Source organism: Diprion similis, chromosome 10 (genome assembly GCF_021155765.1).
Source record: "Diprion similis isolate iyDipSimi1 chromosome 10, iyDipSimi1.1, whole genome shotgun sequence".
In the NCBI taxonomy this organism is placed as follows: domain Eukaryota; kingdom Metazoa; phylum Arthropoda; class Insecta; order Hymenoptera; family Diprionidae; genus Diprion; species Diprion similis.
Window position 1 is genome coordinate 14860436 of NC_060114.1, and position 27701 is coordinate 14888136.

The 27701-nt window shown below is 37.8% G+C and overlaps 5 protein-coding genes across 6 annotated transcripts; 2 read left to right on the forward strand and 3 right to left on the reverse strand.

Annotated features, from left to right (window-relative positions):
• Positions 1 to 2121: 2121 nt before the first annotated feature.
• Positions 2122 to 7259, reverse strand: LOC124410990 (neutral alpha-glucosidase AB). Its single transcript, XM_046889784.1, has 8 exons — positions 7231 to 7259; positions 5936 to 6031; positions 5291 to 5698; positions 4857 to 5183; positions 4448 to 4700; positions 3716 to 4314; positions 2624 to 3582; positions 2122 to 2495 (listed from the first exon to the last, which is right to left on the reverse strand). The coding sequence occupies exons 1-8, from the start codon at positions 7245 to 7247 to the stop codon at positions 2383 to 2385; spliced, it is 2772 nt and encodes a 923-aa protein (XP_046745740.1). The 5' UTR covers positions 7248 to 7259; the 3' UTR covers positions 2122 to 2382.
• A 1443-nt stretch (positions 7260 to 8702) lies between these two features.
• LOC124411433 (mitochondrial inner membrane protease subunit 2) lies at positions 8703 to 9430 on the forward strand. Its single transcript, XM_046890530.1, has 2 exons — positions 8703 to 9008; positions 9230 to 9430. The coding sequence occupies exons 1-2, from the start codon at positions 8703 to 8705 to the stop codon at positions 9428 to 9430; spliced, it is 507 nt and encodes a 168-aa protein (XP_046746486.1).
• Positions 9322 to 12053, forward strand: LOC124411100 (KICSTOR complex protein ITFG2-like). 2 transcript variants are annotated; one of them, XM_046889981.1, is made up of 6 exons: positions 9322 to 9607; positions 9704 to 9944; positions 10018 to 10337; positions 10423 to 11162; positions 11252 to 11486; positions 11776 to 12053. In XM_046889981.1, exons 1-6 carry the CDS (start codon positions 9461 to 9463, stop codon positions 11959 to 11961), a joined length of 1869 nt encoding a protein of 622 aa, XP_046745937.1. In that variant the 5' UTR covers positions 9322 to 9460; the 3' UTR covers positions 11962 to 12053. The 2 variants fall into 2 exon arrangements, with proteins under 2 accessions (XP_046745937.1, XP_046745938.1); XM_046889982.1 differs by having other exon boundaries at positions 9474 to 9611.
• A 6807-nt stretch (positions 12054 to 18860) lies between these two features.
• On the reverse strand, positions 18861 to 20263 carry LOC124411434. The gene is made up of 2 exons (XM_046890531.1): positions 20243 to 20263; positions 18861 to 20168 (listed from the first exon to the last, which is right to left on the reverse strand). The coding sequence occupies exons 1-2, from the start codon at positions 20261 to 20263 to the stop codon at positions 18861 to 18863; spliced, it is 1329 nt and encodes a 442-aa protein (XP_046746487.1).
• Positions 20011 to 26980, reverse strand: LOC124411706 (alpha/beta hydrolase domain-containing protein 17B). Its single transcript, XM_046890989.1, has 3 exons — positions 25194 to 26980; positions 22865 to 22997; positions 20011 to 20393 (listed from the first exon to the last, which is right to left on the reverse strand). The coding sequence occupies exons 1-3, from the start codon at positions 25841 to 25843 to the stop codon at positions 20310 to 20312; spliced, it is 867 nt and encodes a 288-aa protein (XP_046746945.1). The 5' UTR covers positions 25844 to 26980; the 3' UTR covers positions 20011 to 20309.
• Positions 26981 to 27701: the final 721 nt, after the last annotated feature.

The following is a 27701-nucleotide window of genomic DNA, read 5'->3' on the forward strand; positions in this document are numbered from 1 at the left end:
GGACTTGTATGAAAAGTAAATGTCCACCGCCCATCCTCCTCCCATCTTACATATTAAGATTCAAAAATCCTATCTATAAATTATAGCATATTTAGGTATATTAAAAATGATCGTGTTCAATTTTTTTTTTTTTTTGTTTGAAAAGAAAGGTCTACGATCAATGGTTCAAATGTTATATCACAAAAACTAATAAATCTTGTTGTGTTATCTACATACTTGATCCTACTGCATTTATGGATTTCTTGACATCCCAATTAGTGAAAAAAATATCGAATCTTAACGTGGTTTTTTGTTCATACACACGCCTGAAGAATGACAGCCCGCTTCACTTTTCTGCATCAACAGTTGCGTGAAGTTATTGTCAAAGGTTCGAATAACAACCGATGATAACTTTTTCGTTCTACGATCGCGAACATGGATCACTTTTCTAGCTAGAAAACATTAAAAGTGACGAGCGTAAATTTGCTCGAATACTGTTGTACCATGTTTCAATTTCAGTGATAGCTGCGAAATTTTACGGTGTCCAGAACACGTCCTGCGATACAGATAATATTATGTCTGAACGCGAAAAACCGCGTGACGTTAGGAAATACCTGTTACGAATCAAGCACACTTGTATTTGGAGAAAAAAAGAGATTAGTAAACGATGCGTGAGAGACTAAACACTGATCGTCGGAACAATTTTGTCTGCCAATGTGTGTCAATTAAATTGTAGATATGATAAATTTCACTTCGCTCGCGTTATCATATTTTTACAAGGCACTGTTTATTTTCAGGAATCTCAACTTTTCTTTTTTGACGGACAATTTGAGTAATTGTGTCTGTTTGGAACCAAGATGAGTGTTGAAAGATTGTGTTTACAATGCGATAAACCTTCGTCTCGACTTGAATATACAGGGAAGATTTTTGGGAACTACTTTTTTGGAGAGTGCAGCAGTAAGTAATCTGCCATCACGTGACCATCCTACCGACCCTAATATCGGTTCTCCATCAATTCCCTCCCTTACAATACTACAATAACAAAAACTGAAGCCAATCTAATATAATCATGATTTTATTAGTCAATTCTACGTTTTCAGATACCAAAAAGGACGGAAAAAATTAGGGCAACAAAAAAATTGTTCATTCTTTTTTGTTGAGCTGCGTAATAATAGAAATCTGTGTCGACCTATTGAAACGGTATTATTACACTTAGTAGGTGTAGACAAAAAACTACCGGAGCATTCAAAAAGAAATTTATTGCAAAGCTCACCGATCGCGTTGAATCAGCTCGCTTCACTGTTTTGTCCACTCGGCTGCATCGCGGTTACCTTCAGGTGTTGTTCTGCAGCTGATTTTTCCATCTCATCTTTTTGTTGTTGCCTCGTGGGATCAAATCGTCGCTTGCACTGCTTCAAAGTTCAAAAAACAATATTCCGAAAACTTGAATAACACTGATTCATCGACTGTATACTGCCGTTTATTATTCTACGTCGTTGACTCAAAAGCTACGAATCATTTCACACGTGATATCACAGCGAACTTCAATAGGCTTCGTTAGGAAGTAATATTTGAATACAAGAGACGGGCCAAGAGAGTTGCTTGCGGCGAACAAAACAAAGGAAGCCCGTTGATGTAAGCAGCTTGTTCCGTCTTCCACGTAAAACTTTAACCCTCGAATGAAATGCAGCAAACAATTTGCCTTCAAGGTGGAACAGCTAGCCCTACTTTTTCTTCCAACTCTCAGCCATGTTGATGTAAAGGAATAAATAATTTTAACGCAATATTTGACGCCCCAGATGCGAAAGTACGGAACGACGCGACACGCACGACTCGAATTGTCGAAGACATGACAATCAAACAATCGACGGCGTTCTCGTACTTGGCGGGAAGCAAACCGGAAGTACCAAATCTTTGACATGACTTTCAACCCACGATTGGAATCAAGTATCGAATATCGAAATTCGAAATATTTCAAATTGTTCAAAGTTTTTTTACCCGCCATAAGAGGGATTCTTCTTCCACGTTTCTTACGTCTTGACTTCAATTCAAGCAAATGTGATATGATTTTAATTTTAGTAAGATGAAAAAAAGTAAGGAAATATGTTTTATTGTGTCAGTTATGACAATATTTTTCTTTTCTTTATTGCGTAAACACGTAGTAACGCATTTATGTATTACAAAAATGTCTTATGAAACATGTTCTTGTGTTGTTGATGATAATAAAACAGAGAAACATGTAAATCAAAGTTGTTCACATCTATTTACATTAGACTATGTCGATATTATGCCGTACTATTTACTGCCTTATGTTATTCAGGTGTGTGGTGAGATTTGAAAAATCGAATGTAAAATGTTCACTATAATATAGGTATATATCAAGTTTTTGGCTTCACTTGTCAACTAATGAATCAATTCTATGCTCCATTCTTCGCCCATATTCACTCCGGGTTTACGCACAGTCAGAACATTGTTTCCAGGATTGTATTTGGCCTCCAGCTCGACTACGCCTAGAGCTAAAAAAAAGAACAGTTTGAATTTCTGATTGGGCAATATTCAATTGTAAGTGATATATTTTGACAAAAAATGAAAAGAAATATCTGAAAGCTTAGCAGACATCTCAGAGTTATAACATTTAACTCACTTTTCGAGGTCAATCGCGCCGATTTCACGTTCTTCGGGGGATTGGCGATGTCTATCCTCTCCAGCCAGCTCTTAGTTTCATAGGTTGCGAGTTTATCTATCAAACTGGACGTCAGCTTGTATCCAGTCAAAGTGAACCTGAGGTACAAGTATTTCCCGTGACGATACTCGAAACTGGATTCATCGTCGATGTAGAGAGTGCCTGTAGCGGATCCAGCATCGTCAGCGATTACTATCAGCGTGTAGGGATCGTTTTTCATAGCGACTGTACTTCTGCGGGATCGGTTCTTTTTCGGAACGATCGATCCACCCCTTTGGTAGACTGGGATTCGCTCCATCGTCACCGGAATACTGACAGCACCAGGTTGCTTGTACGGTTGCATGGTGTCAATGTTGTACCAAGTGACTTTACCCTCTCCAGGGAAGTAGACGCTAACTTCTGTCACTCCAGGCTCTAGAACTGGACGAACAAGGAGCGAATCGCCAACCAAGATCTCGTCGTCGATGGTAAAAGCTGCAGACTCAGTTGGGTAGTGAGCCCAAATCGGCCTGATAACTGGAATTCCGCTGATTTCGTGCTCCCTAAATAATGTGTACCACACCGGCAAGTAGGCGTAGCGTCTCTTGAAAGTTTCACGAACTATTCCGACAGTATTGTCGCCGAAAATCCAAGGCTCACGACGCTTGGTCTCGATATGAGAATGCTGACGCATAAATGGCAGCCAAGCGGCTGCCTGATTCCACCTTGTGAACAGCTCAGTGTCCGGGTTCTTGAAGAAGCCTCCTATGTCCGCACCGCAGAAAGAGAAACCGGATATCGCCAGGGACAGACACATCGGGTAGCTGACACGAAGATGACTCCATTCACCTGTGTTATCTCCAGTCCACAGTGCACCATATCTTTGCGAACCGGCAAAGAAGGATCGTGTCAATACGAATGGACGCAGGGAACCACCAGACCTGAAAGAAAGCATTTATTAAATCGAATATCTATGAATTCATTATTTTTACGGGTTTGATTTGGGACTAAAAAATTGAGTTCAGTCGAATATTCTCAATTTTAATTTTCAACATGAAGTAGAAAGTATAATACCTTCGGAATAAAGCCTCGTGCGTAGCGGAGGTGAACATCATTCCGTTAATGTTGTGGATATCTCTGTGCTCCCAATTTTGATAGTGTATCAAATCCTTCGGCATTGTTACTTCAGGTCCATTGAACACACTCGGTTCATTCATGTCGTTCCAAATATAAACGTCGTTGGTAGTTCCCGTGAATTTGTCCAGGTTGTACTGCTCGATGTAATACTGCCTGACTTTAGGGTCAAACATATCGATGTAAGAAGTTGCACCTGGCCAGCACCATCCCTCGTAGTCTTTTCCATCTCTGTGTTTGACATAGTAGCCAAGATTTGTAGCGTCGTTGTGGAGGAAGTAGTTTTGGTCTCGCTTGATGTGAGGATCGATAATGACCACCAGTTTTCTACCCTTTTCTGTTAAATTACGGACCATCTCTAGAGGCTGGGAAAATTTACGCGTATCCCACGTAAAGTACTTCTTGCCATCAGTGTATTCGATGTCCAGCCACATCACGTCCATCGGTAAGTCGTACTTGTCGAAATTTTCAGCCACCTGACGCACGTCGTCTTGGTCGTTATAATTCCAACGACACTGGTGGTACCCTAAACTGAACATCTGAAATGGAAATAATGTAAAAAATCGAGAAATTTGATTAAAAACATCAACATGACGTCACACAGATATATAAAAATTTTAGTCGGTTTTTGTACGAGAAAAACTGATGTTTATTAATCGTAAGTCAAGTTACCTGAGGCAGAGGAGCAGATCCAGTTAAGCGTGTGTATTGCCTAAAGGCGTCTAAGGGATTAGGTCCGAGCATAAAGAATGCGTCGATTAGGCCTGACTCAGAGATGAAGTGAGCGTCAACTTGGGGCTTTTTAGCAGACCCAGAAACGAAGTTCACAATACTCTCAACGACGTTGTTATCCGCGCTGGATGTTACGTCCACCCAAGTTTCAGCAGCATTTTGCCAGTAAACTCCTGACGTTCCGCTTTCCTTTCTGTTAAAGTAACACTACTAATTATAAATCATTTCAAAGTGTATACATCATAAATGCTCCATTCGAGAATACTTTCGTATATAACAGAACTAAATTTTAAAATTACTTTATGAAAAATTTATGAGTTATTCGATATTAAAAAGATGAGGAGCTTACCCGTGACCAAAAACGACAGGAATGGCACCATAGAGGGCCATAAAATCGTCGACTTCGTATTCAAAAACGTCCAAATTATAAAGTCTGTAAGGGTCGGATTTCTTCGTGGATTTCAACGCAAATGATCCAGCATGCTCTGGAACCCCATAAACATTTTCAGCGCCTATGAAACTGAAGTCTAGTGCCACAGCCTCTGGCCCTAAGGGTTTAGAATCGTGATGTGATTTGAAATTTTCTTCCCAAGCTCCAGGATCAGAGTCTGCGCCGTCGCCTGGGTATTCGGGATTAGTCTCAGCTGGCTTTTCTCCTTCCTCACCCTCAGGTTTCCTGTAACAAAAGGTTATCAAAGATTAATTAAATCCCATCAATCACCAGTTATAAATTCTGTGAAACATTCGAATATGTTGACGGTAGGTCGATGAAAATGAACTTACGGCTCTGGTTTAGTGCGTATGTGTTCAAACCGCATGAGTCCTCTTGCATTGGCAGAGAGAACGACTTGTTCACCGCGATAAAAGTCGATTCTGAACGGATTGAAGAAAAGCTTAGCCTTGGTATTATCTGTGCCGACTACGATATACTCTGCTGTTTGTTCAACGAGTTTTATTTTCTTTGGCACAGGATCACTCTGAAGTGCAAATGTGGCCTCATATCTCGGATGTAACGGATTCTTTTCGTTTATCCAAACCCTGTATGTATTGTCCACCAATCCTGTCAGCCGAAGGATGTACGCAACTCCTGTATCTTGGTTAAATAATTCACCGCTCAGGTCCGTCTCTCGAACTTCAACCGTGTTCAGTAGTTTGTAAGGCGTTTTGCCCGGCTCGACTTTTCGGCAACGTCTACAAACATGTAAAGCAGAACAGAGTAAAGTCAACTTGTTTACAATGAGTTGACTGATAACTTCTATGTTGTAAACTTTGACATGACAAGAGGTCAATTCAAGACTGATATGATTTGTTATAAAGGAAATTACAGCGTTTTACGATCTGGAAGTTTTTTCATTTTTACTTGTTTTAGAAATGCATTATATCAAACCTCAAGTTATTATTTATTCATTTGAGTGAATCGATACTCACCGACAAAAACTGCTCTGTTCGCATGTTTTAAAATTATTTCTGTCAACTCCGCTGACCAAGTAGATGCAGCTGAGTGCTGCCAGAAACAGCCCAAATCTAAGAAAAATAAAATAATTGTAAATATTTGAAATTTTTTTTTCCTTTGCATTATCGTCAACGATTTTAGTAAATAGTCATACTACTACAATAAACTACAGATTGTTGATTATAACTTGAAATGAAGAAAAAATTTTTATACAAATGGATGTCAATTAGGATCGAAGAGCAATGAACAACAAAGTTACAAATTTTACCAGCATTTCAACTTTGCTGTATCTATAAAGAGACTAATCTTTGTTTACACTGTACTACATCCATATCTTCTCGAGTACAAGCATGCATTTCAGGTAGAAAACTAAACTCTTTTCTACAGATAAGAGAATTGCGGCAAGATGTATTAAACCACAAAAATCATTGTGAAATAATTATGATAAAATTTCACTTTGCTGCTACAGAGCTTGATTCCGATACATGTTCATGAGCGGACAATCACTGTGTGTGTAAACAGTGTGTAAGAAATTATTTTATATTTTTTAGTCAATTAAGGATAGCAGTGCTTGCAGCATTGGAGAAAATTTATCCAGCTGCGATGTCGAAATACGGCGATATTTTCGACGTTATGACTGCTAATATTTATTTATGTACAATCAGGTAACGTTATAATTAATGCATCGATCCCGCCGGAATCAATTGGATTTCCGTGTACACTTGCATGTGTTTGTTTGGTGTGAAATCGAATAGAATCAAGAAAACCGGATTTGCAAGGATCTGAATCCGTGAAAATAAAATCACGATTCAATTAACTACTATCTCAATTGTCAACAAGATAGATAAATATCAATTTATACGTAAGCAACATGAATTGTCTAGTAAGGTGGAAAAATTTGTAAATCAGTTCATTAGATGTGCAAAAATTGCTTGGACGCACGTGTAGGCAGTGATGAAGTGATAATACTACGGCTCCGATTTTAATTAATGTCAGAAAGTAAATTAATTGTTTAATTTATTTACGAAACGATTATCGCAAACAGCCAAATAACACCGGTACGAATCCGCGGCGACACGTCAGCGGCTCCACGGTGACTTGATACGATAATCGTTACTTCTACGATTTTACGTTTCTGGGCAAATTTTTTCTACGTTCATAAATGTAAGATGGATTTATTCGTTTTAAATATATGCACATTTCATGCACTTGCATGTCCGTATTTATAGTTAAACATGGATCTTTGGCAATATCGTTAACGGATACTCACCTCACGCTCAGAGCCATATTGGTATACTGGAATCTTAGATGTGTATGCGCTAGGGCTGGAATACTGGCCGTAATTCGTGAAACGTGGCGGCGCCACCGTCTCATGTTACTCTCACTACGAACCCTATGAACTAATCGCGTGAGTTGACCATATGAAGGCCATCTTGTATTTTCAACCAATCACATTCGAGATCTTTTAGCGCACATTTCAAAAACATTTTATATTTTTAAAATGGCTTCCATAAGGTCTGCCGTAGAACGGGTCACGTGACAAGAATGCGTCCGTCTGTCTTGCAGTGAAATGAACTAGCTTGGCGGTCACTTTTGAAGGAGAGAATTAATAAATCGCACTTGTAGCACTTTTTGATTCTTCTCGTCATTTGATGAGATTACACACGGGTCATTCAAAATACGGAATTTCCTGATACTCTAGGTTTCCTCTTAAATTCTTTGTTTTTTAGTATTTCTCTTAACATCAATATTCCAAAAAGGTATTTATTGAGGACAGGCTCGGATTTGTTAGGCGACCCGACGGACTAACATAGGTACACATATTAACACGTTAAAAATGTGAAAATGTACATAAAATTTTAAACTGTAAAGAAAAGATGATAAAATTGCAATATTTAATTCAGTTAGACATGCTTAAAAGTCCATACGAAAGCTACTGAATAACCCGCAACGGTTACAATAATGCTGGGAAATCTCCGCAACAGTTGTCTGCACCTGCACTGCATTCCATGATGATTCTATGTGCATTTTATTCATTTGCACAATTGCACTGCATGTGTCGACGAATGAATGTGTCAGAAGTGAAAGACAGGTACACAGATTCTGCTAGATGTTAGGTACGCATTATGCGGTTTGCAAATTTTTGTTTTTGCTGTTTATGTGCTGGAAACTGTATTCCCTTGATTTTTTGTACGATACGGTCCAGCGATTTTGAGTCTACCCCAACCTTAGAGCATATACTGTATATGCTCTAAGACTCTAACCTAACCTATACAATATCAAACGTAATGTAATGGAATAAGAAATGAAACGTAGTGTGTGACTTGCATACCTAGCTTCTGAATAAAGCGTTGCGATTTGCCGACTCATAATTGAATTTCTTATTTTTTCACATCTTGTAGAACTTTTTTTAATCATTGTCTAGAGGTTCGAATTTGATCATTCTTTCTTCTTGTACTGTTAAAAAATGTACCTTTGTCCAGCATCATCCACTATGAAATATGTTCATTACTCCTATTTAATATTTTGCAATTTTCTTTACAGCTTAAAGAAATCGCCCGACCCATCTCTTTATTCAAAGTGATTGGTAAGTTTCCACGATTGATTGGTATAGTTGAATAAATATAAACAAATTTACTCTGCTAGGGTTGCACATCTTACATCTTAATATCTCTGACATATTTTTATTTTCTTCAATTTTCAAGGCAAGAAAAACTCTTATCCTTACCATTCACAGGCTACATGAAGCTACCACCCCTTCTGTGCAACATCCTTATAGGAACTTCTATAGGGAAAACGGTTTTCGACGTCGTTGGATATGTCGCGCAAGTCGACGGTATTTCAATGCAACCAACACTGAACCCAAACAAGAAAGAGGTTGATCATGTCTATCTAAATTGCTGGGCTGTTCGAGGGCTCAAAGTCGATCGCGGTGACATAATTTCTCTATACTCACCTAAGAATCCTGAGCATACACTAATAAAGCGTGTAATCGGACTACCTGGCGACGTCATTGGCACCATTGGATACAAGACAGACTTCGTAAAGGTCCGGGAGACTGAATTAAACTGCAAAACATTGAATTTTTTTATCATTACAGTTCATTATATTAACAAATTTAAGTCCATGACTAAGAAGGATTAGTTTTCGGAATCAACATGACATAAAATTATCAAGCATAATGAATCCTTAATCAATAAGTCTGGAGAAGAAGTGAACTTCTTAAGAAAAGAACTTAAAGAAGACAACTTGTAAATCATTATCCGCAGGTTCCAGAGGGTCACTGCTGGGTCGAGGGAGATCACACAGGTTATTCTATGGACTCAAATAGCTTTGGTCCAATCTCACTGGGTTTGGTAATAGCTAAGGCTACTTGCATTGTCTGGCCTCCAAAACGTTGGCAGTTCTTAAATCCCGAGGTACGTGAGCACAGATTACCGCTCAACATCCTGAGATCGTCTGTTGCCTAAAACGAGTAACTGTGAAGAGAGAGCACCATCATGCGAGCCGTAAGCTTTGTTAAACGGCTGCAATGGGACGTCCCAGGAACAATTTTCAGACATGGTATGTCACTAGGCGATGTTGATAACGATGGCGACAACGAATTGGTTGTTGGAACCGCAGAAGGGGAGCTATATATTTTTAAAGTACGTAAGATGTATGCATTCTGATACCAATTGAACACCATCAGTTCCTTCTGGTCGAGCTAATTGAAAACCAGAGAATATTTTTAATATATCCAGGGTTCGGACTTGTGGCAGAAAATAACAGGTCTTGGTCTCATAACTTGCCTAACAGTCGGCGACATTTTTAACTACGGTCGTAATGCTCTGGTAGTAATTTGCGGGGATGGATGGGTCCACATCTTCTACAGTCCTCGACCAGTCAACCCAACTGCAACATCGCTGGGCTCGGTGGGTTCGGTGGGCCTTTTACCTGTAATAAAAGAGTCTACTCTTCAAGATCAGTCCGGCGCACCGACCGGTATGTCAAAAAACTATAAACGTTTGATTTTTCCTGTTCTCGGTTTTTTACTCTAAAATCAATTTGCCATCAGGGCCAACCAGCGTGGACGTGGCCACAGGTATGAGCAGTATGATGAACTCGTCAGGTTCTGATCAAATGGATAATAACGTGGAATCGAATGAGCCCTCTGGGAAAATGCAGTGCGTTCACGTTCAACGTATTCCTACAAACACCAAAGTAGTCCTCCTCGCTGATGTAGACAAAGATGGGGCTGTGGAAATGATCCTGGGACTGACCGATCGCGTTGTGCGATCTTACAGATGGTCTAGTAGCGCCGAACTTGGGTCTCGCAGACTAATTGGTTTAAATAAATGGGAATGTGCCGACCAAATTGGAACTGTAACTCTACAGGTATTTATTTGTTTTTTCCTAATACAATACATTGATTGGCACTAAAGTCATAACGACGTCTACTTTGTTACTCCATGAATTGCAGCACACTGGGGATGGCACACCGACTCTGCTAGTTGCACAGCCAGGCGGAACGTTTATGAGGATAAAATGCAGTCCTGAAGATTGTAATTTTGATGATCCTGATGGCTCGGAGACGAACAGTGAAGTAGCAGCAAGTTGCGTGGACTATCAGATGCTGGGAATATCAAGAATGCGAAACCCGAATATCTCGACAGAGATTCTGGGTGACCTTGAGCCCGGAAAGCAGGAATTTGTGTCTGCATTGGACACTGAGGCAACAAAGTTTTCGGCGAAAAGTGTTTCTACTAAACAGAACACCTTCTCAGACGACAGTCAGCTCGGAATGAACGAGTTCAAAGCCTCGTCTTTGGAATTTAAGCGGAATTATTCTCAGCCGGAAATGCGGAAGGCAAGTCTAGACGCAGTGGATATCATTCGTCGAAGAGAAATTATCGCCCAGCATGACCAAGCTGTGAGTTTTTACACCAGGCACGACACACGTGGCATCGACACGATCGACGGGAATTTTATCGGCGGTAACATCGTTCTGGGTGAGTTTGACGTGAGGACAGATAAAAAGTCTCTTCTTCCAACGCACAAGGACTTTTTGCCGTCTATAGACGACAATAAAGATAACAACAATCGTAGCGAGAGCGATGATAAGAACTCCCAGGATTCCGTCGGTGCCAGAAAAGGAAAACCATATGCTCTAGCCACCCTAGACGGAACAATTATGCTCGTACAAGATGAAGTTATTTTATGGTGAGCCAGACTAGATGGTACCGCTCCATTTTCACAGCTCAAATTATATCTGCGATTAATTTATCCTTGATATAATGTTTCTTCCGCAGGGCGATGCAGGTGGATCACCAAATATTTGCTCTGTGTCGATTGGATGTTACTGGCGATGGGACGGATGAGATAGTCGCATGTGCCTGGGACGGTCAGACATACATACTTGATCAGCAAAAAAATAGCGTACGATTCCAATTCGAAGAACCAGTGAGAGCCTTCTGTACTGGAAAATACAGCGTTTCATCTGGATCGTCAAGCCCCTGTTTAGTCTACAATACATTTCAAAATAAAGTGGGTGGTAGATGAATTTTCCAGACGGTGACTTTTCAGAAATTGAACGTACAGATTCGTAATTTGAGAATACTGAGGCTGTACTTTGCAAAAAGGAACAAAGCGAGATCGGTGGAATCGAATTCGTTAAACAGATGTTAATACGTTCCCTTTTATTTTAAGTCTATTTTCATACAAAGTAACCAAACCTGTTTAATCCTGTGTTTTCGGTTCTAATTAGTATTATAGAAACTACATTGTGACAAAGTAAATATCACGACTTGACTCCGTTTAATTTTATTATTTACAGATATTTCTGTATCACGACGTGATTTTACCGAGTATGATGGTGTCCTCATTGGATCCTCTTGACGCACTTCATGACGAGGAGAAAAGAATATTGGAAGAGTGGTTAAGCAAGGACAGTGAAACAGGGAAAGAGCACAAAATGCAGCTATTAACTGAATGGTTACTGTACAGCAATGATTGTTTGTAGAAATAAAAGAATAAAAAATCGGTGTTCTTATAGAAATTATAAAAATGCCAATAGGCTATTTAAAATGAAATAAACTACTAATTCTTGTTACTCTATATTATTTCTCTCTTCTTATTCCTCATTTCAAAACCCTTCAAGTAGATGAATCAAGAAATCTGGTTAAAAGTTTTAAAAATGTAATCAAAATCTCTTGAGATTTGAATTCAGAATTTCAAACCGACATCCTGCGGTAGTTTCATGAATTGCAGTGTAAATTAATCTGCAAATGAGGCACGGATTATGAATTATCACGGTTTCATTCAACGTGATTTGATATTTATCAATCGTTCATTCAGGGATCAACTTTGAATGATTTATGACACACGGTTGGATATAGCGAGACGCGTCATTGCAAGGCATAATGAATCGAATCTGAATTCTGCAAATAAAAAGTGAACATAGATATAATCCATTATTTGAAAGTGTGTGTAAATGGAGGGAGTTAATTGATAATCAGAACTGGTGTTGCGTTGAATTATTGTTTATATTTTTAATATACGCTTGTATATTACAAATTATTCAATTACAGAAACACTAAATATACCGACTGTACCAAGGGATGCGCTTAATATTTATACTTGGTGGTATTCTTTTTAAAAGTTGATGACTTATTCGTTTTACAAATTATTGTAATTATCGATTATACTCATAAAGTATAATATATTAATCGGACAATGTTTAACATTGTTGTTGAGTAAGTGATTTTTTTCCAAGCCGTATTAGTTTAAATATTGTACAACCCCTTGAAAGAAGAAAAAAAAACAAGTTCTGTTTTGTATCACAGTAAAAGTATATCGTGTTTGTGGATTCGCAATAAATCTAAGGCTAGATAGAAACTAATTTATTTCTACATAATAATGCTAATAATAATAATCATTCAAAATACACACAACTCCAATTCAATGTTATTTTAATTAACAATCAACTATGGTATTTTATGCTCTTTCCGCCGTGTTCGACTTTTAATTACTCGACCAATCCGCCAATCACAGTGTTATTATTACTGAATTAGCGATTTCGATGATATTTCAATCGCATCTGCATTGAATTTTCAGCATATATATGTTTTTTATTTATTTGTCTATTTTTTTTTTTTTTTTTTTTGCTGTGTATCCGTTTTCAGTTAAATTAGAAAAAAGTTCGTTTCAAACGGTGCAGGTCAATTAGAGTCGAAAATGCCGATATTATTGCAGCACGGCAAGATTACATTGCCGGGAAAATTTCACTTCAGAAATTACGAGCATTGTTTAATGTGTCATATTATCTGCAGTGGAACTGTCTGTTTTCTCTATTGAAATAAACTGCACTCGCGAGTGCGAAACTCGTCATTCGGTAAAAGCTGTATTGTAAGTAGCCATAAGTTAATTTTATTTTATTGCATTAGTTCGTATTTTATTATTGATCAACGGTAAGAAAATTTTCAAAATTTATACCACGTCGCGTTAATTTTTTGCGAAAGATTTGGTAATCAAGCATGTAATATGGCAGCAAAGTTATTAATACTTGGTAATAGTGGCAATATACTACTTTACACAATTAATATAACTGGGTACGAAATAATGTCGAACGAAGATTATAATGCAATAAACATACCGATTCACAGGTGCTTATAATTCTAATTTACATTGCAATGGTAGGTAGGATAGGTATATAATACGTTTAATTAACCAATATTTCACAACACTAGTCGAATACAATGTGTGTAATAATAGTATAATGTGTATGTATATAATATTTATTAATTATCTATATTCAACGCTTATACCTATATATATAGATGACTAATTTATGTCGGAAGTATAAAACAATATTATTAATATGTATGTAACCGGTTAATTGGACCTTTTCAGTACAGTGCACTCTCTCAACAGGGTCGTGGCTGTACAAGATAACGGGAAACGATTTTCCAGGTGTCGGAAAATAGTATATATTGTGTAACGAGGAGGCAAACTCAGTCTTTCCGGACCGAGCGTAAGTTTGCAATATGAGTCTAAGGGGAACCGAAGACGAGTATTGCAAATACGCGAGGCGAAAAGACCGTTGCCTCCTTGTTGCACGCGATTCTTTGTAGATATAACGCGTTTTTTCACGAAGTACGAAATTGAGGTTAGGAACGCGTAATGCCAGATTGTTTTCGCGACAGCGCATGTGCGTAGTACAGAAAAAACCACTTTCGACTCCCAGGACTTAAAAGTGGTCTTTTCTGTACTCTGCGCATGCGCATTCGCAGCGTACTCAACCGTTATAGAAACGGGTGCTTAATTGGGTACGGAAAATGCGTAAAACATGCTCGTGTTGTTTAAAATACTTATGTGTTTTTTTTTTTTTTTTTTTTTAAGTTCTTTTTTTATACATCACTACATATTCATGTAGACACACGTTTTACATGAAAGATTGTGTGTTTGGATAGGAATAAGTTTGTTTACGTGGTAATAATAGAAATGACAGAACCATTGCATTTTCTGCGCAGCCCTATTGAGAGAGTGCACTGTAATTGATCTGTCCGAATTATTAGATACCTATGTATTACACATTGTATCAATTGCAAGTCGGAATGACTCGTAATAAACGATGCACAGATTAATTTCGTATATTTAAGTTTAATTTTTTGTTCTTTTTTTTGTTTTTTATTACATTTTTCTTTAATTTGTTGATTCGTTTTTAATATTTTTCTTTTAGGTATCTTTCGCCACGTTACTACGCAATGATTTTTCTGTATGATTTTTCACTTATTGTGCCTCATTATTCAATATTTATTACAAGAGAATTTCTCACGAAGAGATCCTTTTTATTTCTTTTTCTGTATGATAAAATTAATGATTCATTATTTGTATAAATTTCTCGTCAGCTGCGCCCGATTTGTATTACGTAGGTTTTCTTTTTTTTTATATATATATTTTTATTTTATTTTTCATTGACGGCTATTATCATTATACAATTTAAATAATTAATTATTATTTTTATTTCTGTGTAGTTTAGAACATTTTTTTCTTTTCTCTTCGAATACTCATATCATTCGAATTCTCTATAGTTATAGGCGTATGTATAATAATATATACTATACAATTGTATCAATTATCATATACCACGGCACTATAATTAATTTTCTTTTTGTTTTTGTTTTTTTGTTTATTTTCATATGGACTTTGTTATCGTTTCCTTAAACTGTACGTTTTTACGCGCTATAATATTTACACCATAGAATTATTTATACTACAGAGCTTTTCATTTTATTAATCTTACTGTCATTATTATTATTCGTGTATTTTGAGTAAAAAAATTATTCCGTTTCAAAATTAAACGAAATCTAGTACCAATTTGCATGCACAACTTTTGAGATGAAAAAGAATTTATTTTAAATATATTCTACCACAGTAAATGTAATATTTATATTTGAGGTATGTCAATCCTTCTAATTTGCTTTTTTATATTTGAGATTTGTATGTTAACAACAATTTTGAGCCAACGGAATTGTATACCAAACACTCTGATAGTTGGTAAAATGTCTAATATATAAATTAAATGGTAGGTTTTTAGTGATTTTATTTTTCTATTGATCTTATCTCTGTCGTATGAGGGATCAATTGGCGTGTTAAAACCTCGACGGAATTGAAATTCTTATCACCGTAGTCACGAACAGAGTAGAAATATGTGTAGAAAAATTGGCGTTATTATTACCTTCGGAAATATCTGATATCAGCTGAAATGGCTAAAAATTTCACGAAATAATTATCACCTACGTGTAAATATTTATTATAACGTGAATAACGCGATGTAAAAAATCAGTTGTAAGTAACATTTCATTAAAACTAATTTACTATCACAAATGATAAATAAATTCGTCCTGCATCGAATTATATCCTCTTTAAAAACAGAAAATATATGTAAAATAACAACAATATAAATAAATCACAAAACGTCGGTGTAATTTTACGAATACGATCGTACTAATTGTGAGAGTATAATTTTTCCTCAATATGCAAATAAATTTAATTTTCAGATAACTACCTCACCGAGAGTTCGACAATAGTAGAAATAGATATATTTCAATTATCCAGACTGAAATTAGAAAAGCTGAGAAACTTTGAACTTTTGTCAACTTTACATTGAACTCTAGGCCTGATAAAGGCAGTTATAAAAATGGTAAAGGAATAAACGTAAAGGAATATTATAATGCGAATGCTTTATTATTCCATTGGCTCGTAACTTCTCCTTTGATTGAAAACTGCTACGCATAGTGAACAATAACAACAACAACAGTAACAATAACAACAATAATAATAAAATTTAATTTTCACAGAAGATTCAATTACGTGCATTAACTATTATACAAACACAATCACACATGCGCACACAGCGTCACATACGTACAAACGAACGACGTGCATACATACATACGTTGATATAAAAATACTACTAACAGTAATAATAATAATAATAATAATAAACACGTATATCATGAAGTTACGTACTGGAACAATAACTGATCAATTAATCAATCAACTTATTTCACATTAACTATAAGGTAGGTAGTTAGCGTATTTTAAATTTGGCAGTTATATTGTCTCTAGCTATTTGCTTCTTCATAATTATTGTATAACTTACATGTCTATATATATATATGTATATATATATATATATATAATATATGTATATGTACCATTCATGTATAATAAGTAGTTAATCATCATCGCCTTCATTATCTTAATTTTTTTTTATTTTACTTCATACCAATTTTTTTTTTAACTTTATTATCTTCCTTTCACCCTCACATTATAAGACACGCCATAGCATCACGCACTGCATAGTATAGTTTATTATTTGAATTTGCGAACTTATTATTATTGTTGTTATTATTCTGTTTCATTTTACAACCTAGCGTGTATTGATCGTTTCTTTTTTTTTCTTTTTTTTCTTTCTCTCTTTGTATAAACTTCTATACATATCTCTGTACTTATTTATAATATGTATATACATGTATATGTATAGGTATATGAAAGGGTAGTCTTTTTATGGAATATCAAGCAATGAAAACATAGCAAATAAGCCAGCAACAACGACAATGGTATCAAAAACTTTTTTCCTCTCAAATTTGCTCTACCGAGCATTCGTCTAGAACTTTATTCCCAGTCTACGAACCGATGAATAACGAAGGGAGGGAGGCAGAAAATATTCAGTGAAACCAAGGACCACCCAATGTGTGTGTGCGCACACAAACATGCACACACACAAACTATTTTTCTATGTTACGTCGTTTTTACTATTCCACAGAAGATTTGTATTTGCTTAATTATATGTATAAATATCCATTCGTGTCAGATTTGTATTCACTAATGTACGCGAGATCTAACGAAAGCAAAACTTTAACATTTAGTTTTGGTTTACTTTTTGTTCGCACACAATCTTACAATAATCCCAATAACGTTAGCAATACCAAAATAGGAAAATAATTTCTTTTTGCAATTTTTTCATTTGCTTTTCATAGTGTTTTAAAATTGGGTATAATTTTTCTGTTGGAACGGGTATTTATAATACATAATTAATCGAGGTCATACAAGTGTGAAAAAGTTCTGTAACATGTACAAGATTTTAGCAGCCCCCCCTCCAATACCGAGCCTTTTTAGTAACAAAGGTTCAAATAAGGAAAAAAGGACTTTTAGAACAATGCAGAGCAATCTTCCCGAATAACGACCCTCAATTCTAAATGTCTTTCAGCATGATGACGACATTTATAACGCACACAAGTGCATACATAAATGTATATCATACATGATATCAAAATTGTTTAATACCATAATTGTAAGGTAACTGGTGAAATAATTGATTTACAATCAAAATTTTGCTTTTTTTTGTGAAGTTTTTCAATTCTTTCAACGTTAAAATCAGTTTTTTTTTACATTATTCTCCCCCTAGTGTTCTACGAGTACAACATAAGCCCTTAATATTATTTTCTTGTAATCATTTGGATGTACAATATAAAACATAAATGTACACCGCCCGAGGCGGATTCTGACCGGTTCAAGGCCACCGATGTCGTCTGCTACTATCTATTCAACCTGTGTAGCAGTCGACACCGGTGGCCTTGAATCGGTCAGAATCCACCACGGGATGTGTACAATGGGTGTTATTGATGAAAATTACAGAAAACTTTCGGATGAATATACCAAAGTAAAAACTTCGAGTTTGTCGAGTGGCTTGAGGATAATACATAAATTTTATTTACCACTATATAATAATAAACTAAGGTAAGGTAAGCTGATTAGGATAGATCGGAATTAACGACTGAACGAAACAGAAGAAATTAACCACGATAAAAGTCGAACTGCATAAATCCTGCTGTTGTTCGAACTAAATGTTCCTGATATTATTATCATTATGAGATGAAAAGGAGTAGTGGGAAACAAAATATTCCTGATGACGATAGCCGTTGTTGATAGATGAAAACTTGGTGGTAGACACATAGTAAGATTTTTCTGGAAACAGTTGCTCCGCCGCATATGTATATTTTTTCTGGATTTGTCGGCATCACTTCAATTTTTTATGCCTCAAATTGAATCAAGTATGAATTGCATTGCTCACTTTCTTCAACTTCTCTTTCCTAATGTAACGAACAGCGAAATTTTCTAAAATTAAGTAAATAAAATAAACGAATGATACGAATTCCTATACGACAGAGTATTTAAAGAAGACTTGTTACATCTTTAATTTTACACAAAATAAGTTTAATCGATACAAAACCTCGATTCACTTTATAATACGCAAATTTTTTTTTCCTCTTTTCCCTTTATTTTTTAGAAGTCTTAAAAATTGTCTTCGATAGAATTACAATCTTCGAGTTTTCACCACCTACGGATCCTTGACTAACACTTGGTCTCCAGTGTAGTTTTTTTCATCTTTTGAGAGCCACGAGTAACACAATTGCCCTGGATCTCACCGACGAGAGTATGTTTCGGTGCCGTATTCTCCGCGTCATTGTTGACTACTGCGTTAGATCCTACTTCGTCAAGAGAGAGTATTTCAGTTCCAGTCGGAGAGCAGCTAGTCGTAGTTCCCTCGCTGGTAGGCGAGGTGACACAGCTGTCGCCGACACTTTTACTTCTCGGAGTAGAATTACCTGATTTTTGAAACTGCCTTATATTGAGTGATAGGCTGGCCTGAATAGTTACTTTTTCCACTCCCGTCCCCACCTCACGCGATCTGGCTGAGGCTGACAAAGAAGAGGTTGACGAACAGTTGCCATAGTTTGACGGACTTCTGGAGCGCACGGCCCTCAGAGGGCTCTCTGGACTCGTTGGCGAGTTACTGGACAGTATTTTTGAACTAGCTGCGAGTCTGCTGGCGCATGGCGAATACTTTGATAAATTAACGGTGATCTTATCAGGCTCAATGGTAAGCGAAGATCGACTGAGCTTCTTGAACGGACTGCAAGAAGGTTTTTGCTTTTTCACGTCACGTTTATCGCTGACCTTCGAACAGCTTTTCACAGCCTTGTTACCCAGTGAGGATCTCTTTTCTTTTGAGCATTCAGGGTTCGCCTTAGCGCTTTTCGAACCCTCCGAAATCGCCGATTTCTTAACACGACTTCTACTGTTACTGTTCCTTAGGGTCTCTGTTTCCATCTCAGGTTCAACAGAGCTATAGCTTTGAGTCTGTGTTTGACTCTGTGTACTGTTCTGTTTTACCCTCGATGATTTTGCGTCACTTTCGCCTTCCACAGTCTTAGAACTCCGGCTGGTTTTATTTTCAGTGAATTGCGGACAAGTTTCAATCTGGATTTTGACCAAGCTAAAGTTGCCGGTCTGATCCCCGGCCGACAATTTCTTCAATATTCCCTGCTTGTTGTGTTTCTTTGACGCGTCAATGTCACTGGCCTGATTTCTCTGACTTTTTTTTATCGTACTACCGTTTTCCGAGACAGTTTCAGCCGGTCTTGACTCTCTCTTGGCGTAATTATCACTAGCGGAGTAGACAGCCTGTTCAGGCGTCGATACTTCCTTGCCTTTTTTTTGGTCACATATTGTAATTGAGGAAGAACCGGCATCGTTGCCAGCTTTTTTAGTCGGGATAGATTTATCCTCTTGGAAGTAGAATACCTCATCGTTTGAGAGAGGCGAGGTATCCTGGTCACAGGGAAGAACTGGGATAGTCTCCCCTGCGGAGGGCGATTGCTATAGAAGTTTTTCTGTAGGTGAAGTTGTTGATATTGAACTGGTCGTGTTTGAATTGTTCGAAACCGAGTGACCCTGGTTTCCAGCACGGACATGACCTCCTACTTGCCCCCCCTGACCCTGGGAGAGGCTCAGTCGACGTCAGTTGACCAGCTCTACGCTTACAAACTGCTTCAGTCGTTCCAAATACTGATTGTAAAGCTCCACGTCGTTGTGACCTGCTCCCTGAAACCGAATATAGATGTGTAAATTTGCTGACACCATTTTGGATTGAAAGTGTCGAAAATGCAAATGACAAATATAACTTGATCTACGCTCCACCTCACGATTTCACCATACCATTACTATTAACAATTTCGTAGGTTGTGAAAAATTTAGTGCTCTGTCGGTTTGTAAATACTTGCACAGTCGGAATCCGTTTACGTTTTCGATTTTTTAACAGTGAAACGACCGCGATTGCAAAAAAACAATGCCGCCACTATTTAACTGACGCCGCCATGTTTGTTCGCGTGTTGAAATCTACTTTGCTGACAACGACACGATCGCAGTAACTCGTATATTCACGTTGAAAGCTACAGCAAAGTACGGAAATTCATTGATAATAATTTGTGCGACGGATATGCGGTTAGTATAATCCGCTGTATCACGGTTTACGATTCACGTCATGAAACCAGTCTGTGGATGTCACTAAAGGCGTTTATTTATTAGCAAAGACGACGGCGTTTCACGGCATTCAAAATATCAGCGACAATTATTATTATATTATATTTCCATTTTTTGACCAGTCTGGAAATCGCGAATTGCAAAAACAAAACCTTGTGATATCTGTTGCAGAAATGAATAAAGTTACCGTGAAATACTTCATTGATTACGGGGCTAATATTAGATTTTTTGCTTTCGAGTATCACTAAGCTCTTCAATCACGTGCGTTGGAATGTGTCTGAAAGTAAAATTAGGTATACGTGTAGCTAAGGAATCTATTTCACAGATTTGCATCATATACCGAGTAAAATATGGAATACCTAGCACACACTTGCGACGTAATTGCCTCGGAATTATATCAAGATAAGATAACGTGAATGGAATGATTAAACACTTCCTTTATGTATCTAAAAAAGAGAGAGAGAGAGAGAGAGAGAGAGAGAGAGAGAGAGAGAGAGAGAGAGAGAGAGATAAAATGAACATATAACAAAACGAGTCGTGCGACAGTTTCTGTTAGAATTGCAGAGCTTAGTAAATTACATTAAGTTAATACTGATCACCCAATACACATTATATCGGAAACACTGCGGGTTTTTGGAACAACGGCCAATTTTATTTCAACCGCAAAGTAATATCCGTATCCTTGTAAACCGGGTTTACCTGGATTCCAAGATTTTTCACAATCAGGTGGAAGGTATCGAGGAAGCGGTAGCGCAAATCTAAGATGGAGATAATGACCGATTCATCTCAAAATTTCGATATTGTAATCTAATTCTGGATATTCACAGCGTTTCCATACTATTTATATTACGAGTTGAGATTAGATATTAATTGACCGAGACTGTTATCGTTGTCAAAAATCTGTACGTTTACAATGTATACGCAGCTGTTTCTAACAACGATTTTGTCACCCTAATCGCGTTACGTTGTCAACTACGTTACTGGGTGTAACGGTAAAGCTTTGAATTCGCCGAAATTTTTCATTATATTTATCTTCGTTCATTCTTTTTAAATTCTTTTTTTCTTTGTCTTTATCCCACGAGCAATGCCGATTCCTTAATTCGACCTATTTTTCTTATCGGGATAATCGAATTATCGATTGACGAGTTCTTTCCTCTCATTGTTAGTCACACGGCGCGTTTTCTTATTGCAATCTGTAAAACAATCAAAGCCTTCCTTCCTTTGTAATTCTGTCTGCGCGGGATAAGTATTATACGCATAGGTGAAAGATGTATATGGATAACACATATGTATCGTTGTATAGGCGTGTATAAATTATCCAACAAAGAGGTACGCATTCACCTAGCTCTCAGTGAACGGTACGTGTGTAAATAATATTGAAATTGTGTTATCATCTCGCGTCACTTTATAACAAAACTGTGCGTCTATTTCGGTCTTAAATTTTGCCTTTTTTTTCATTTCCCTCTCTCGTTCACATCGTATGGAAGAGAAGCCTCTTTTTCACACCATCAGCAACTGAAATCCTAAGCGACAACAACGTTTGCTTCTTTTTTTTTCATCTTTTTCGTCGTCTTGCCAAGATAACGTATTCTCGTATAATATTTTACATGAATAATTTATTGCTGATATTATATATTATACGTGTGGATATTCTCGCATTCCAGAACTAGACAAGAAAATAGCACGAGGGAATAATAGACAGCTTAATAGGTGGAAAAAAACATCATGTTGAAGTAGTAGTAACGATTCATGCTGAAGAAAAACCGTTATTTCACGATTTTGGAACTGTTTGAAATTCAGTGAATCGTAATAAAAGAAAACATCCTGATATTTTGCAATCTTAGTTCCTTAAAAATCATTGTAAAATTAAGAAAATAGAGACTTTTTTCCAATGTCTCGTTACGATGACGTTACTAGCTTCAACCTCGTCAAAAAACAATAATAATTGAATTTAACATAGTTTCGGAAATTTGCGGTAAACCGATAATCGCACGTATTCACTATACATATATAATGATCAGTTTTCTATTTACCTCAACCCATAATGGTTCCACAGGTCTTGGACATCGTTCGTAAATCGCTAGACCATGGCTAAAGTCTATGACTTCGTCTTCCGTCCCGTGAATGACCAGAACAGGCGACGTCACTTTTGGAACTTTGTCTATACTGTAGTGGAAAAAAAGAAAAACAATAATATTGACGAAAAACTTGATAAAAACCTGATGAGATCACATTTTTATTTCACGCATGTTATCATAATCTGATCAGGGGTCTCACATCACTCATCGATAATAATTAACGATGAAAAATGTGCGAAAAGAGAATACATATTAAAAGTATAAATGAAGAATTTGCGTTGCAGTAAAATGAGACAAATTATTTCGCGTCACATGACATAACGTTGTGCGCGGTAGGTAAGGAATATACATATATGTCCCCAGTGCAAATATATCCAAGGCAAAGTGTAAAATGCTTAGTACAAACAAATGCGCGACATACATAACTGCTTGCAATGTACCATGTATATAATATATATATATATATATATATACGTGGGTGACACTCATAAGAAGTTTGATTCACTCTGCCTACTGTTACTTCGTTTGTCTGTAGGTAGTTTTGAATATCTGTAAAAGGTGTCCCAGAAAATGTATGCCAGACTAGGTATGTAATATTTCTTCGCCTCTAATACAAAAGAATATTGCGTGGATACTTTCACATTAACTGTATACAGTTCATAGCTTTGATATTCAAACAATGTATGTGTCTAGCAAAGATATTAATTAGTGCGATGCAAATGTTCGAATATCAAATAACTATTGAAGAATTGAATAGTAGAAAAGTGACTCAAGGTGGGAATGTTTTTTTTTTTTTTTTTTTTTTTAAGGTGTCAGCAATAAAATGAATAACAAACAATGAAAAGACTGAGATTATGTTCGGGATATCAGTTTAGAGCGAGTATCTTGGAGAGGATTAATTGGAGGACAAAAAACACCTTCATCATTCAGCATTAATCGTTCTTATGATTTTTTAAACAATGATTCATTACGTTCGAATATCAGAGATGTGCCTCAATGATAACTTTGAGAATTGATTGTGAAGTACCGTACAGCGTGAATTGATATCTATACCCTGGATTCTACTATGCGGTAGTACAGGGTAGAAATAGTTTTATCAACGATAGAGAAAGAACAAAGGAATTAAAGGAAAGGACAAATGAAAAAATTAAGTAACATCGATTGTATCATAGAGAGGGATAGATTTATTATGGAGTTACGATCGTTGACTCGAAAGATAGAAGGTGTTTAAAAAAAAAATTAATAAGAAAAAGAGATAGTAACCAACTACGCAGGTATCTAAAATAAAGAACCGTGTCTTGGATTCTTTGCGAATCTACGAATTACGCGTTATCTCAACAATTCGATTCAGGATATCATTGATAAAGTTAAAGAGAATACATTTAAATTAAACACTTTGCTCTGTGTATTTAGAAGCTTCAATGATTTAATGATTTTCAAACAACTTTCTCATAACTTTCTCTTTCCTTTTACCAATACATGATAGAGAAGTCGACAAAGTGACCACAAGGATTTAGCAAGAGACAACCCCAACTTTTCCCTGATCAAGATTAAACGAAATACCAACCCAAATACCAGAAAGTTTGATATGGAATATAGTAATGCAAAAGTCTGTCCGATTTGAAATGTTTTCTGCATTGTTTGTGCGTGATAACAATATGAACAGAAACAGTGAAAGAGGCATGAAGAGAATGAAAAGAGAATAAAGAGAATGGAGAGAGAATGAAGAGAATAAAAAGAGTGCTCGGTGAAAGCACTGAAAGAACACAACGAGATACATGACTGGAGATAGCGGGATGCATTTCATCAGCAAGTCGTCAGCTGCTGCAATCTCAAAATAAGCTGCAAGATTTCCTGGGGAAACGAACATTCTGATAGCTACTGAGAAGAGTTTTCATCGCTACTTGATACAGAAATAACAGCGTATGACTGACATTTCTGGGGTACAAGCCTGAGATGTTTTGCAAGGAATTCGTTAACCATATCACGTCGATTATTTACATATTCAGAACAAAACAAGAAAAGCGATGAATAAGCAGGACTAATTAGAATTTTGGGATATTAAATACTATCTAATCGAATGATAAATAGCAGACATTCGATTTAAATTGATAAAGAAAGAAGATATTTCTTCCAGATCGACGGATAAAACTCGATATCACTTCCATTTGCGTAAACAATTTTTCTTTGAAGATAAATTACAACTGAATTTGAAATGTGACTTTATCCAAGTATTCATAAATAAAATGACGTTAGTTCACGTTTTCTTTACAATTTAAATTACCTAGGAAAAGCGTCGAAGAACCAGGTCCTCTTGGTATTGGGAAAGGCGACCCTCATCCCGGACATAAGAGGCGAATGAAGAACGACAGCGCCGACTTCATACCTGGCGGCAAGATCGACGGTAGGAACGGTACCGATGCTCTGTCCATAGAGGATGATGTTTTCAGGGCTGATGCCGTACCTGGTCCTGAGAGCATGCCAAGCGGCGTCGATATCGGCGTACAAATTCTTCTCCGAGGGTTTGCCGCCTGATACCCCGTACCCAGAGTAATCGTAGCTGAATATATTGCAGTTTATCCTGGAGCCGAGGCCCAGGTAGAAGCTGGACATCTGTCCGAGGTCGACGGCATTTCCGTGGGAAAATAGTATCGTAAACCTCGCGGTTGCCGAGCACCTGACGAACAGGCAGGCGATCCGATTCCCGCGGGAGGTGCGGGCGTAGAAACCCTCGACGGATTCCTTCTCGCGTTCCGTGTATTGCCACTCGGCACGCTCCGAGAGGGCGATGGTGAATTTAGAACTGGAGGCCTCGTCCTCGGTGAAGGAGTACGTCGGCTCTGGAGGAAGGAAGGCGAGCTTCGCCGCGATCCTGGACGGACATGGGGGGCAGCAGAAGAGGCAGCACAGCTCGCTCAAGCTGAGGCCGTTCATGTTTAGAGTGCAGGTTGCTCTGTCTAAGGGAATTCGGTTCGGTTTACCGCGTGTATCGACCGTTAGCGCCTTGCTTCAGGCGGCTGTTATCACCTCGAGACGACGGCCGACGAGGAGGACAAGAGCGCGGGTGACGAGGAAGCAGAGTCGCTGCCAGCTGGGTGGAACATTGAGGCCAGCGGCGGTTCGGGCCGTTCGATTTTCAAAAAACCGCTGATTCGATTCACCGATTCACTTGTTTTAACACCGACGGTTAACGAGCCGCGATCGCGTTTAAGGTTTAGACCCCGTAGGGGTCAGCGGCGGTTCGGGACGTTCGATTTTCAAAAAACCGCTGGTTCAATTCCCCGATTCACTTGTTTTAACTTCGACGGTTTGCGAGCCACGAAGCCGTTTAAGATTCATTTGGATACAGTGCGAAGAGAGAGACGAACGCCCGTCTATTGACTCATCGTTTTTCCAGGTATACGCGTGACTGCGCGTCCGGTAGTATACCTGCGGTAATTTATACCAGGTATATAAAACGAAACCACGGTTGTTATCGTCGTGGCACGCAGGTGTCGCCTGTCTTTACGGAGCTCGGTTATTACTTTTACGCAATTTCACTATTCAGACTTCACTTTAGGTGTATCTTTCTGTTCGTAGTTTCCTTTTCGGAGCGAGAATTCATCGGGTTGCCATGATTGCGCGACGCGACGAACCGCTGCTACCTTATCGCGTTCACTCACTGCTAGCTACTTCTATTCTCTTTCTTTGTAATCTTTTCACACTGCTGTTACTGCTGCTGGTGCTACGGCTACTGCCAATGACGATGATGGGCTTCTTTGTATACATACGTGCATGCGTCCGTGCACAAGGTGGAGCGCACCTTGTGTGCGCGATTGGTCTGCATGTACGCGTACGGCGTGTGCTGATTGGATTTTAACTATGCGCTTGTTGGGGCTGCGCTCTATGACACTGGAAAATCACGTATGAATACCCACGCAAGAACACTACTGAGAATATTTAGTACGTGGGGACAGCGGCCGACTCTCGACCCGCGATCACGAACACGGAACACTGCGTAAATAAAGAAACACGGGATTATAAACTGTTGGCAGCTGTTCCGGGAAAAAAGTCCTGTCGAATTTCGGTTTATTAGCGCACTCTGACGGCCATCTGCCGCAACACTGGCTCGAGGCGAATTAACCCCAGACGTTGTTGCCAACATTCCAGACCCAAACATTAGACAAAATTGTGCGGGGAATTTCGTTCCGTCGGTAACTAGATCTCTCTCATGCTCTCATGATGAAGGAAGATAATGTTATATTATCATGGATGCTCATCTCTGAAATCACGCATCCTAGTGCGACTTATATTCCACCAGGTGACACGATAGTTCCATGATATCGCCAATTTAGGAGAAGCTCGAATTCCTACCAAAAAGCGAACTGACGATGTATGACCCGAGAAAAAAGACCTAGAATCTAACATAGATCAGTGCTTTTTATTCACCATCTTTTTTGCCCTTTCACTTTTAAAAAACGTAATCAAATAATTTCCCCCTCAATCTGGCTATCTGCAGCAATAAACTATTGCTGAGGGAAAAGCCCGTGTATTGGCGATGGTCAACGCTGAATGTTTGATATGAGAGCAGTGCAACACTTGGAAATAGAGAGCGTATAATGTATTCATCCACACACACACGGTATTAGTTTTTAAAATACATAATTTGTGAATTCCATCAGATCACGGGGCTTTATACAAGTTTCATCATGCTAAATTCTAGTGTAAAGTTAGTGCAAGAGTACAGATGATTGCCTATTGGCAGGCGTGATGTGCAACATTTCGGATTGCATGTAAATGCATAGATAGAATT